We start from the raw sequence: 14,506 nt of genomic DNA, 5'->3' as shown, positions 1-14,506 counted from the left end.
ACAGGCCTTCTCCCTTCCTGGGAGCGTGCTGCTCCCCAGAGCCATCGGTTCAGTTAGGCAGCCCCAGGCAGGGAGTGCTGTGAGGTGGGGAAGGAGGCTTTCAGATGGCTAAGTCAAGCATCCGCATTGAGTAACTTAAAAAGAAAGCCAGAGTGCTATGGTTTGAATGTATGTTCCCACAGTGCACGTGCTGAAAAGTAATCCCCACTGCAGCAGTGCTGAGAGGTGGGCACGGCAACGCATGGTCAGGTCACGAGGACTGAGCTTGCTGCCCCCACTGCTCTCAAACCAGGGGATGCCATCACAGTGTTACCATACCGGGAGGCAATACATTCCTGTTCTTCATGAATTATCCAGTCTGAGGCACTCTGTAAGAGCAGCACGAATGGACTAGGACAGAGCTTGCAATGCTGCAAGGATTCGACTGTAGTCAAAGAGATCTCATCATGACTTCAACAGCCATTGGCCAATCAAGAGTATGTATCGCCCACATCACATGGTGAAATGCAACATTTCTGGTTCCTTTCCCTGAAACTGAGTAGGCTAGAATTAGGAAAAGCTTTTCTGCTTCAGAACAAATAATATAATATTTTATTTATCTCCTCCCTCCCATTTTTATCAACACAGAAAGACAAGATTTCATCTAATTCACAGTTAGTTTCAGTAAGATAAACATATTTCCCTCTTTCCCCATTTTCTCCCTCAATCCTCCTCCTTCCTTCTTATTTTTTTTTCGGGGGGGGGGGAGTTTAAAAATATACTTTATAAACCACAGGCATAATTTACCACTAACCATGATATCAAACAAGTAAAAAGTAGAAAAACCCCAGCTACACCAGAGTATAAACAAGTAGAAACATCAACTGTATCACAAGATGCCTGTTTCACTCCTATACTTTTTTTTTTTTTGCATTCTATTCTAACTGCCACATATTGCAGAAAACACATGATATCTGTCTTTTTTGGACTTGCTTATTTCACCAAGAATAATGTTTCTAGTTGCATTTATTTTGTTGCAAAAGACAGGATTTCATTCATTTAAAAAAATGGCTGAGTAAGAGGGATGATCCTCCAAACTCAACATCATTAACTGAACAAAAGTGAGTACAACTGCTGGACGTCTACATGAAACAGATTCACGGTACAAGTAGGAAGGAGAACCAGGATAACTATACTAAAATTTTATGAAAAATATAAAATAACCCAAGAACTGACCAGCACATAAATATGTAAAGGCAGGGGATTAATGTTTGACCTGGTAGTTAAATGTTGGCGAAGATGACTGTACCTCACTTGGGAGTGCCTGAGTTTCACACTGGGCTCTGGTTCCTAACTCACATTTCCTGCAAATCAAACACTGGGAAGCATCAGTGATGGTTCAAGTAATTGTGTTTCTGCTATTCACAAAGGACACTGGGTTGCGCTTCTGGACCAAATCACAGCCATTATGGGTATTTGGGGAGTGGACATGAGCTTTCTCTATTTGTCTCTGTCACTTCAAAAATATAAATAAAAACAAGAATAAATTACAAGAGCAAATTTCAGCACAGCTTTTGCTCAAGTTAGTGTGAATATAATAAGGATATGAATTAACTTATTTACCTGGTGTACTTTTATTACATATGCGGGCAAGAAGAAAAAAGAGAATTTTTAAGAACTGTCTGATTCGCTTTGCATTCTACAAATCACTGACTCCCTCACAATACTCAGGCAAAATAGGTCTGAACTCTGATTGATAAAGTGGGACTCTAAAAAGGCTAAGTCACTTTCCCAACATGTAACACCTGGTGAATGGCAGGTTCGGGAGCTGTTCAGACTGACACCCAAATGCTGTCGCTGCAGACACTCTGTGCTCCAAACTACAGGATGCTTTTCACAGGCTCCCAGAACTTATCCCAGAGCATGATTCTTCTTTTTTTTAATGTTTCAGTAAAGTACTTGACACCCAGTAGGTGTTTGTGTTTGCTAAATTATTTCCGTGTTGGTAACACTGTTCTCAGACTAACAAATTTTTAATTGGGGGAGCATGTCCTTATTGGTGATGATTATGCCATCATGGCAGCACTCTTCGAACTTAATAAGAAATGTTTCCTTCTACTTCTCTGAATTTTGGTCAGTGGTTGGAGCTGAGCCAATCTGAAGCCAGGAGCCAGGAGGGTCTTTTGGATCTCCAACATGGGTACAGGGTCCTAAGGCTTTGGGCCATCCTCCACTGCTTTCCTAGGCCACAAGCAGGGAGCTGGCTGGGAAGTGGAACAGCTGTGTCGCAAATTGGCATCCATATAGGATCCTGGCACATGCAAGGTGAAGACTTTTAGCCACTAGGCTATCGTGCTGGGCCCCTAAGTCTTGTGGGTTTTTTTTTCCTATTAACTTGCAAATGTTATAACCCAGGATATTCATCTCTTATCTATGTTATTTATTAGCCATTTGTCATTTACCTTATAGTCTTACATTGTTCTTTGGATTTTTGGCTTCTAATGTTCAAATCTTCTCTTTTCTTTTAGGATTTTTGCCCAGAGCATGCTCAATTTCAAAAACACCTTTCTAACTACATTATATGGGATTCACCAAAATTTTATTCTACTTTTGCTGTTTTCACTGTCAATAGTTGTACTTCAAACCTGAACTCTGCTCCCTACTGACTGTGTGTTCTTAGGCAATTTCTTGATTTCCTCATCATAAAAATATGAATAAGTGCTCTTACTTTATTGGGTTGTTAAGATGATTTAATATTAGGATGTGTCCAAAGGTACATGAAAAATTAACTGAAAGATAACTTGGGTGTGAAAAAAAATTTTGAAGTCCTTCATAGTAGGGATCTTAGAAAACTCATAGCAAATGCATAGCATGAAAACTGTGCATGCATTTCAATGCTCTGCACCTGAATAGGCTTAGCTTTTAGTTCTATTCCCCACGAGCTTCTGACGGACCTTCACCCAAAGCAATTCAGGGAAAGAACTGACTACCGTGCCTGGCTGGTCCAAGTCTAGGATAGCTTTTATTTGTTACCTATTATTAACGTCATTCCTTACATTTTCAATCAACTATAATTAACTCTGGTGCAAAGAAGGGTGTCACCAACCAATCTCACCTTTCCTTCAGACAGCTCCTCCATCTTTGTATCAATTCCAGGAGGCAACTCAACCTCACAGAGAAAAGAGACAAGATGCCTCTTCTCAGAGGGATTTTTGAGAGGGATCACCTCCTGCTCTTTAGCATCTGCTCTTTTCCTGGCTCCCACCAAGGGCCCATTTTTACAGACAATGATCACAGTAACAGTGACTTCTGAGTGAGTGCTGTCAGAGATGGGAGGAGGCAGAGAGAGCGGTGCACATACATGTCTGGGCAGGTGGCTGATGAGAAGAAAATATCGTTATCTGGGTTGGGGCATACTAATACAGACTATCAAGTACAGGAAAAAACAGACCATTCTTTTATAGCATTAAAATAGAAAAGTACAAGGAAAGCCCCAATAGAGTAAGTCAGAACAATAAAACGATGAGTGGGACAGCTCCCTAAAGAGTTAGGTCCTTTTTCCCATTCCAAAGTCTTTTTCACTGTAGGAGGCTCTGACTGGAACTAGACTTAATGATTTGTTTGTTTGTTTGTTTGTTTTTGGTCTTGTGAATGACTTTCAGGGCAGTAGAGTAAGAACAATTACAAAAGTGGGGGGGGGGGGAATCCCCACCACAGACTTCAAATGCATGGTAGGCTCTTTATACAGCCTCTGTCCTCTTTAAACATGGCTACCCAGAAAATGACATTTCCGCTTAACTCTGGGAGGGGCAGAGAACATGAGGCACCAAAGACCCCGTTTATCCCCAAGCTGAAGTGGTGACTGGTTCCTTTGCTTTGTTCACTTAGATTTTAAGCATAATGGTCTTCTTTCTCTGAGTAGGAAAATATGATTTACCAATCGCTTTTTGCACTTTGAGTCACAAAAGAAACAACCTGTAAGCTGTTCATGCTGCATGGCGGGAATTGGGGAATTCAAACAGTGCATGGGTGGGTCCATAAAAGATGCAATAGCCTGATCCTGAATGTTTCCCAACTAAGTTCACACTCAACCAGCCTGAAGTGCTGTTTGACTGGGGGGAAGCATTCTGGCCAACAGCCAAGCCACAAGCCAAGAGGCCCATGGTGTCTGAGTAGGACCAACGCCAGAGAGGAGGGGACTACTTCACAGATGTGAGCTCCATAAGCCTGGGGTGGGGAATCCACAGGGCAAGCCTGATCTCATTGCTCAGAGCCATGACCATGATGCCAATTTCCTCTGTGTTTATTATTAGAGTACCCGCCTCAATCACATGGATAAGACTTCAAACACAGGCATGGCCAAAGCAACCCATAACACAGTATCAGGCTGGCAAAGAGACCTCTTGTATGGCACCTCTGCAAGCAAAGTCACAGAGTTGAGTCACCCAAGCCTGAGTCACATATAATACAGATCTCTGAACAGTCTGTCCCTACTGGGAAAAGCAGCAATAGATTAAAGCAATGATATGTGTACGCTAAGAGCAATTCTGTCTCCACAGATAGGACGTGATAGCAAAGTACCAATGGGGAGCAATAAGAGTTGGAAAGCTAACTGTGGCGCTGGCGTTACACATTGGGTGAAGTCGCAGTCCTGCAATCCTGGCATCCCATCTGGGTGCTGATTGGAGTCCTGGTTGCTCCACTGCCAATTCAGCTCCCTGCTAACGTGCCTGGGAAAGCAGAGGAAGATGGCCCAAATGGTTCAACTCCTGCCACCCACATGGGAGACCCAGATGGAGTATCATACTCCTGTCTTCAGCAGGGCCCAGGCTTGGCTGTTGTGACCATCTGCAGAGCAAACCCAAAGATGGAAGATCCTTCTCTCGGTCTTTCCCTCATTCTCTACTCAAAATAAATTTTAGAATAATAAATAAAAAGTCTACCTATTATTCACATGGCTGATATTTCGTTATTCAAGAGGCCCTGGGCAGAATGGTCCCCATGGGCTGTGTCTTGGGAAGTGAGAGGATGACACAGCAGAGCGCAGTCCTATGGTATTTCTCTGCATTAAACAATGCGACACATCCAGACCATGGCTGGATCAAACGTTAAGCATGGCAGAGCACAGACCTGACGCACAGAGCAATGATGTGGGAGTACATTCTAGATCTGCACCCAGTACCAGTTTAAACAGAGCTCCCGCTTGTCCGCCTCTTCCCTGTCGCTTTTCTCTTTGGAGTTACAGAAGAAAAAGCAAGAAAGCAGGGCCCAGTCTTTCTGATTTGGAATGCCTGGACCTGCTTCCTGGGGAGGGTGTTTTTCCATTTCCAACCAGGGCTTACGGCATGGTGATTTGGATGAGGCTGGATTTGGCAGGTGGCCAGCCCAAATCAGAGCACCTGGACAGTGCAAGCCTAGACGGGCTCTTCGCACATCCCTCCAGGGGTGAGGAACTCCTAACTTGAATGAGGCTTTAAGTACATTCCCTTTCTCAAACACCTTCGGTGGGTGCAAGTGCAGTTCTCAACAATTCTCGTAGGTAGGGACTGAAACCTGGCTTAAGTGAATGATCAAAACCTCCCAACTGAGATAAAGGCAGTAAGGCTTTGAGGCTTGACTTGGAAATACAAGATTAAAACTTAAATGAACTATGAAATTTTTCAGCAGCAGGCTTAGTGACAGGAACCTGAGAAAACCTGGCAGTGAGGGTAAAGGTATACCAAAGGGCCATTTCCAGTGTGGCATCCAAGAGCTATCAGCATGGCAATCCTTGGAAATCTCCTGCAGCATGCCAAGGATGACTCAACCCAGATGGACATTCCCACCCAGAGACAGGGCTGGGTTGGGCCCAAGCTTGGCTCTGCTTCTTTTGCTGGATAAAGAGGCTGACTCACCGAGGAGGGGTCATGCCACTGCTGGCTTAGGCACTGGAGCCAAGGGAGAGAGAGGAAAACAAGGCCATCTCAGAGAGAGGGCACACTGGGATCCTATGCGGTGGGGATCACGTGGTGTGGGTGTGGGGGCATTTCTGCATAAAACACGGCTGGAGTGAATGCTCCTCATCTTCACCGGCTCAGGACTGCCTCACACCATGGCTTGCTGCACAGGCAGCAGAAGGCTGAGCTCAAGGCCCCTGCTGGGTTGTGGGGTGCATGACGCTGACCGCCAGTTGTAAGTACTTGGGACTCTGGAGAACATGTGACAGGAGGGAGAGCAGCATTCTTGGCTGCCTTCCAAGCCACACACTCCAATCACTTTCCTGAATACAGCTTCTCTCTAGGACCAGAAGAGAGAGGCACGCTGGGAACCTGAGAGAGGAATGCATCGTCTCCACCAACATTCTTAACGGCCCTAGGTGGACTCCACATTTCCCACTACATTCAGCATTCTTGCAGGCAACAGGGTTCTCAGAACCCTCAGTTTTCTCCTCTATAAATGGGGACAGTAAGTTCCCTTTCCTTTGGGGTGCTTTGGCAATTATAGTGGGTACTGCAAGTAGACCAAACACATGGTGCTGGGACTGCACTGTTACTGTAATATGCTTAACTTCGTTGCACGTTGTTTCTGGATGCCAAGCCATACTATGAGAAAGGTGAACAGAAAAAGAGAAGCAGAGAAGAAAGTGGGATAAACAGAACAGTAGAGGCGAGAACAACAACAAAAACATATATATATATATATGTATCACACTTACACTTTTGTTTAATCGGCAAAATTAGCTTAGATCATTTACTCTTTTGTTGGACCTCTATTGTCCCAATCCTTGGGACTCACTGACACTGCCCCTCCCATCCAAAATCACACCGATGCCCACTGCATTAGCTCCCGACTACTACACTGCGACTGGGTCTTCCATCAGTAGAGTTACATTCTTAGCAACAGCCAGCTCTGTTTGCTCCTAAACAGGTCTATGTCAGTCGTACTTCCCTGTTGTTATAGAATTTCACCAATAAACACAATTCTAAGAAAGCTAAGCTGGCAACTAGCATTATGGTATAGTATGTTAAGTGACTACCTGAAATGTTGTCATCCCAAATGGGTGCTCAGTTACTCCACTTCCAGTCTAGATCTGTGCTAATGTGCCTGGGAAAGCAGTGGAAGACAGCCCAGGAACTTGGGCCCTTGTATACATATGGGAGACCCAGAGGACACTCCTGGCTCCTAGCTTGAGACCAGCTCAGCTTTGGCAGCTGTGGCCATTTGGGGAATGAACCAGCAGATGGAAGAGCTCACTTTCCCCCTACCTCTTTCAAAGTAGTAAGTAATTCTTGACCAGAAAAAAAAAAGTGAGGATCAGATAAGGTAAAGGAAAGTCTCTTATATAAAAGATTGTAACATGAAAATCAAAAGATTTGGATGAATTCTGTGTTCAGATTTTCCCCCAGCAATGTCTTTCAAGAGTGTATACATTAAAAGAAAGGGCATACATCATTTATAATGAATGTTTTAACAAACTTTTGTAACAACTACTAGCCCTTCTTATAAGCACAGGGAAAAGTTTTACTGTTTAAAGCAAAGGACTAACAATTACCAAGTGTTTCTTCCACGTACAGCACTTGCTGAGTGAGTGCTCTTGTACATAATCTAATTGCACGCTCACAAGAGTAATTAAGAGGAGGAGTAGTCTGTCTTGTGGCACAGTGGCTAAGCCACTGCCTACAGCACTGGTATCTCACACGGCAGTGTTGGTTTGAGTCCTGGCTGTTCTGCTTTGATCCAGCTCCCTGCTAATGTGTGCAGGAAAGCATCAGAAAATGCCTTAAGTGCCTGAGCCTGCCACCTTTGTAGGAAACTTAGATGGGGTTTGGCCTGGCTTGGACAGGCAGACAGTTGTAGCCATTTTGGAAGTGAACCAACAGATGGAAGATTCATCTTTCTTTCTTCCTTTCAAATTCAGAGAGCCAGGAATTGAGTCTAAGAAGTCTGTCTCCAGTGCCTTCAAATTCGATCTTTGTTTAAACAGAGTGTTCACATATTCAAAATGGACCAACACAATATTTCAGAACAAATTAATGCAGTAAAACTCTGCTACAAACATTGGTTCTGTTGTAGCTACTGTCGGTCTTTAGAATCTAAGATTTGTCTCCTTACTGCTCAGCTTCCGTTAAGCAATATGACACAAAAATTATATCTACTGCTGAGCACACAAATCGTCCACCTTGGGAAGAGAATCAAATACGGTTGTTCTCCCCACAGCAACAGCCTGGAAGGCTCACCTGTCCCCTCACAGCCCAAGGCATGCAAGCAGCACAGGAATCAGACAGCCTTCCTCCAGAGTAGCAGGTGTAACAAACCCAGAAACAAACTGCTTTAGCAAATCTGAGCACCACACCATATGGCACGGACTGTCATCTAAATCCTCAGTAAGCACTTCCAAAATTTTAGGAATGCTCACCTTAACATTGACCCCAGATAAGACACCATCTGGAGGGTCTGTGCTTTTGGTATGAAAATTAAATTAAAACCACACTGACTGGAAGTGACTAATCTACTGACATGATGTGTATTAAGAATTGGTAAAACAAAACAAAACAAAACACTGGTTCCTTGTGTTCAATGTCAAGAATACCCTTAGCTGCAGTCAGCAGTGAGTGATTTAAACATTTACAAAGACTGTTCAAGCTTATTAGGATGGGCTATAGTACTGTTATAGTTCTAAAGGAGTACCTATTATGTGCACATGTATACAAAGTTGGCAAAAAGATAGAGGCTTATGAAGAAATGTGCTTTATTCAGGTGCCTATGAAGTTATTTGTTTTCATCTTAATTCTAGAATAATAGTTTTTGCTTCAAACACAGAATCATCTGCCAGATAAATAATATTATGAGTACCTAGTCCAAAGGCAATAGGAGGAAGAGAGAATGTATGTAAAATAGAAAAGTGACTCAAAGCATGATTCAGTGTGATGTGAACAGCTTAACAAGCAAGCCTTTGATTTGTGCTGAGAAGTCCCCAGGAACAGCTGTGCAGCCAGCATAAAATGGCTGATTCACGTTTCATCAGAGAGCTGGAGGGGATCTGAGATCATTCTAGACCACATCTCAGCTTTTACAGACACCCAAATAAGAGATCCACAGAGGTAAGGGTGCCCAAAGCCTGGCAGCTTGCGGCTGAGTCAGGTCCCACAAACCCCAATACTGATGTGACTAGACTAACTACTATTACACAATAACAAAACTGAGATAAATATCAAATAAGGTCTTCCTATGTGCCAAGTATCGGGATAAATAGTTTATATGAATAGGTTGTTTACTTCTCAAAGCAAATCCTATGAGATCAAGACTATTAATATCCTGACTGAATGTATGAAGAAGTGGCAACATGGTGAGACTGAGAAACATGGCCTGACGCAGTAGGAGGAGGCTGAACCAGGATGTGAACCCCAAAAGCCTGGCTTAGGAGCATCCATTCTTCAACTGCTCCAGCACACAGCAGTATGGTCACATGTACCAGAGCGCTGCGTGGTTCTACAGTGGAAAACCCCGAGTGTGCAGGCTCCTGCTACGGCTTTTAATCAAGAACAAAGCATATTGACGATTTGACATTCTGCCGCATCCCACGAAGCTCCCAGCTCTGGCTTTTCTTCGCTCTCTCAGTCTGTCTGTCTAGTCTGGAGAGCAGAGTGGACAGCCTGGACGCAGTATCAATGACATTATTCATCGAGCCCGACGAATAGGTTGGTTTCAGGAAATCTGTGCTTCCACTTCTATGCTTCCTCTATTTCCCACCACAGAATGAATGCTTCTCTCTTAACACTGCTATTCACAATAAAGAACTGCCTTTGCTACTTTTTTTTTAATGAAGAAAAAGGAAATGGAATTAGTATGAAAACCAAGCAACTAATCTATTAGTAATGCATTTAACTAGGCAGATATTTATAAAAGATGAAAATTTCAAATAATAAGCAAGAGCTTTATTTATTGTGAAGGAGAGTGTGTGGCAGGCAGGGGGCATTGCAATAATAATATATCTAAAGAACAAGGAAAATTTCCCTCAAATTTTTAGGCACACATTGTGGTATGTGCCAAGGGATTATATTTCAATATTTGATACTATCACACAACCTACAGTTTAGCAAATATTACACTAGCAGTATAAACATTTCTTTTTAAATAATTCTGAACATTAAAAAATATTACTGAAATACTTAACAATGAAGTACCATAGGCTCTCTGAATTTCACAATTTAAATTATTTCTGGCTTTCTAAAAAAAGTTTCTTCTCTGTCCTGGAACATGAGTAACACATCCCAGAAGGCTAGAGTTGTCTCAAAGGGCAATAATGAGTAATGTGAACACAGAATTTATGAAAAAGAAAGAAAAAACAAACTTCTTTAATCATTATTTTTAACTAAATCATCCCAATGGCCTTTGATTTTCAGAATGGTCTAAAAATCACATTTTAGCGTTTTAGGATTTCCTGTTGTCTGGTCTCAACATGTAGAGAGATCTCCCCTGGTGTCCTCTTAAGATAGGCAAATCCCAAGACGTTCAGACCAGCGCCGTGTGGGTGAATTAGTAGATGTTGGTTGCTAGTTTCAGTCTTGCATCTTTGCTTACGGAAAAGCCCAATGAACAGCCATTTGTAGCACTTCCCATTCATAAGCACATGAGGTTACCTCCTTAAGACACGCAATGACCACATGGTATAGATATTATCATTTCCATTTTAAGAAGAGAAATCGCAGCTCAGAGAAAATAAAGAAATTGGCCAAGAGAACCAAAGCATGGGATGTGAGGGTCAATCCAGTCCCGACATCATGAACTTGCCCTGATACCATGATTCTTCCATGTGTCTGAATGCCCTCTAGGCTCCCCTTTGACCAAACCCCATGCTTCACCCCTTTTCTTAAAATGACAAGTTAAAATTATATATATATATATTTAGGTGTAGTTCATGAAGTCCTGATACACAAGTACACTGGAAGGCTAAATCAGGCTCTTTAAAACATGCACCACCGCTGAAGACTTACCTTTGGGTTTTTTGTCCCCCCAGCCTTGACTTCTATGTCAGGTGTAATCATTATGGTGCCTTCCTAGAACTGTTCTCTAGATTTTCTATAGCATTTACAACTTGTAAAATTGAAATTTCTCACAATGCTATTTGATATGTATGTCTTTCACTTTCAAACTTGCTTTCAAATTTCTCAAGGGCTTTCCTGGCCAGCAGCACAGGCATGGCATGAATTCTCTCTGGTCTCCTTGCTTATATGAGAGGTACTGTTAGACACTGAGCTGAGGCTCACGGTGGGATGGATAGTTACATCACACAACACAGAAGCCGGGGTAGACTAGGGCTGTATCTTAAAAGACCTCAAATGTAGTCCAAAGAAGTATGATTTTCTTTAGATTGATAAGTAATGCTGGAAAGAATCTGGAAACTAACTCACTAAGACACAAGTATGTTTGGCTGCAATTTAAATTTGTCAGTTGAACAGGGTGAAACACCAGGCCTTGGGTAGCCACAGCATGTATCCCATTTGTCTCTGACACAATTGGAAATGTTCTATTCTTGATTTAAATCTACAAACCTTCACTCAGCACAAAAATGCATCTAGGACTAAGGGGCAAGACAGATGGTTCTAGATGTTACAGAATGCATCATGGAAGGTCCCAAAGGGACAATGAACAACAAACTAATTATAACTATCATTAAGAGCTCCTTACTCACTTTAATAAAATATGTTCCTGAAGTGGCAGGAATGATGTCTGTTAGCTTTCGAAAAAATAACCCAATGTCAACTTTTCAGCAAGTTTTCTTTATGTGGCGAGGAAAAAATCATCAGTGAGCCACTAAAACTTCAGTTTACCTCCAAATCTCTTAGACTTATATCCTACCCTTGCTATACTTTTTAATTAAATAAAGAAGTCATTCAGCTAATGCTTTCCCACACAGCAACAAGGAGAAAACACTGAGACAAAACGTTTCTCTGCGATATCTATCATGTAACAGTGTCAAGAGTGAGTAGCAAGCTGTATTCTTGGAAATTGCTGAGAGTAGATTCGTTCTCACCAGCAAAAAAAAAAAAAAAAAAGTATGTGAAGCAATTCAAATGCTAATTAGCCTGGTTTAGCCATTCCACAATGAATGCATAGTTTGATCCATCATGCTTTACACAACAAATATAAATAACCTGCGTCAATTAAAACAAAAATTTTTCAAAAGCTTAACTAAGAATTAGAGCATAATCTGAAGAAAAGGAAACAACAGCTTCTTCCACTAAAACAAACTTCTCTCTGAAATGGAAATAGAAGCCATTATGACTGACTCCCAGGGAGGCCCAGAGTTCACCTCAAATGGTAAAAAGGAATTTGCTGTCATTTGTGATGCATGGATGGGCATAGTGTCTTGGTGGCCAGCAGGTCACTAAGGAACATGTCATTCCAGTTCATGTGACCACGATGGCTTAGGACATCTAGGACATGGTGGGATTCTGGATACCAAAGCATCTTATTCTTTGCTTCATCAACAGAGCATGGGCTTCCCTAGGGGTGAGTAACAAGGAAAGGCAGGGAAAATCTTCCTGTGACAGACACAACAGTGGCCATTTCTGGCCAGAGGAGATTCCTCCAATAGCCTCATTCCTTATCCCTCCAGACCTCTCTTACACGTGAAGAGCTGGAATGAAGCTCAGTGAGGTTCATGAAGATGGTCAAGACTCCTTAGAAACTGGCAGTCAGATTCTGAACCCTACCTAGAACTGGACAGAAGGTGTATGAACTGCACAGGAGAAATCAGACTCCAGAACAGGTCATGACATTAGACCTAATGGAAGAAGAGACAGAGGCCCGACCAGTGCAGAGACTCAACTTACCTGCATATTTTGTAGTGTTAGATTCATCCATGGACCAAAAGCAATAATCAAAGGCAAATACCTGAATGAAAGAACAAAACACTAAACTTAAACACTAGTTAACTTCATATAATTGTATTAGAATGTCTAAATAAATCAATTCACTTAGGGAAATAGAAGAATGCCCACTACAGTCTGAGAGGCTGACTGGATACTTCTGTTGACTGTGATGTTTCTTTCAAACTAAATGTATGGCTACCTCCTTGCATTAGAGTAATTGTATATGAAAATTACTATTGATCTAGAACTCAAATAACCAGACATCTTAAACTGATTAAAACAAAACAAGGATACTTAAACAATGACTTTTTCTTTCAAATCGACAGTCCCATTGCCTGTTGAAACCTGGCTGAATCACCTATGCCTTCCCAAGTAACCCGATTTTCATTTAAACCAGCTATTCATTTCTGGCATAACTGAAACTCCAAACTACCCTGCCAACCTTTGATCTCTTCTTCCTCCTGTTTCAGTACACAATCTCCTTCAAGTGACAACAGTTTAGTTCACAGTACACACTCACATGTCTTATTGTCCATATGGCTACTGAAAGCCTACCATACACCAGCAATAGCTGATGTCTCTCCATTAAGACTCCCATCTAATTAGTGCTCCATCCATACTATCACTGCTTGAGTTTTAACTGCTATTATCAAAGCTACAAAGAAATACCCTCTAAATAGTGTTCCAAAGGAACAGTATCTTCACAACAAAGCCTATAGGAAAAAATTAAAACCTGTTGGCTATGGGAGTATAATCTGAGATTTTCAGTGCAATTTACAATATTGAAGACTCTGAGAAGTTCTCCAGCAAACAACTCATTTAGGGGTCAGTGCTGTGGCAGAGCAAGCAAAGCCACTGTAACACAGGCATCCCACATGGGTGCCAGTCTGCGTTCTTGTTTCTCTGCTTCCAAGCCAGCTCCCTGCTAATGGCCTAGGAAAAGCAGCTGAAGATGGCCCAAGTCTTTGGGTCCCTGCCTTGGAGGAGACCTAGAAGAAGCTCTTGACTCCTGGCTCTGAACCGCCAGAACCAGCCATCGTGGCCATGTGGGGAGTGAATCAGCAGACAGATAATGTCTCTTTCTCTCTCTTTCACTTCCAAATAAATACATAAATAAGTATTTTTAAAATAAATAAATGCATAAATTTTTAAAAGAAACTTATTTAACTTGAGCTTTTTAAAATTTCCCCAGCTTGTTTTGGGGCAGAAACCCTTTTCTGGAGAACAGCAATTAAAATGCTTTAATACTGGTGTTTCTAAGAATACTTCTTAGCACCTTGGCCAATGACTCACAGCCTCTTTCCTGGGCTCCTTGTTACACTAGGGGCCTTTCTTTCTTCTGCAGTGCAAACAGCAAGGTGCAAACCTCCCACGGACAAGAATCCTTCCATGCTTCATCATCTTCAAGGGCCATGGCAGCCCTTCAAACCCAATGCCACTAAATTCCCTTGTGCTGCAGGAGAATTTGTCTTTCCCCCCACATTTAGCAACTCTTCATTTCTACCCTCATTTTACACTTTTTAAGGCCCGGTTCAACACACGCTTCTTTCAGGGAGCATTCCTTGGTAAGACCAAAGGAATTTTCTTTTTCTTCTCTGAAACTTCACAACATTTTTAAGCTTTCCTAGGGCTATAATCTCAATTCTTCTATTTTTCACCTACCATGTATATGA

General features: G+C 42.1%; 1 protein-coding gene across 3 annotated transcripts in view; it reads right to left on the bottom strand.

Moving 5' to 3' along the window:
- Positions 1-14,506, bottom strand: part of KIF13A (kinesin family member 13A) — a 207,417-nt gene that overhangs the window by 87,618 nt on the left and 105,293 nt on the right. For all 3 annotated transcript variants that reach the window (XM_058667693.1, XM_058667698.1, XM_058667703.1), the window contains exon 4: positions 12,795-12,855. In XM_058667693.1, coding sequence (XP_058523676.1) covers positions 12,795-12,855 — 61 coding nt within the window. The remainder of the gene's footprint in view (positions 1-12,794; positions 12,856-14,506) is intronic.

The sequence above is a fragment of the Ochotona princeps genome, chromosome 1 (genome assembly GCF_030435755.1).
Source record: "Ochotona princeps isolate mOchPri1 chromosome 1, mOchPri1.hap1, whole genome shotgun sequence".
In the NCBI taxonomy this organism is placed as follows: domain Eukaryota; kingdom Metazoa; phylum Chordata; class Mammalia; order Lagomorpha; family Ochotonidae; genus Ochotona; species Ochotona princeps.
This window is presented reverse-complemented; position numbering and strand designations above follow the sequence as displayed.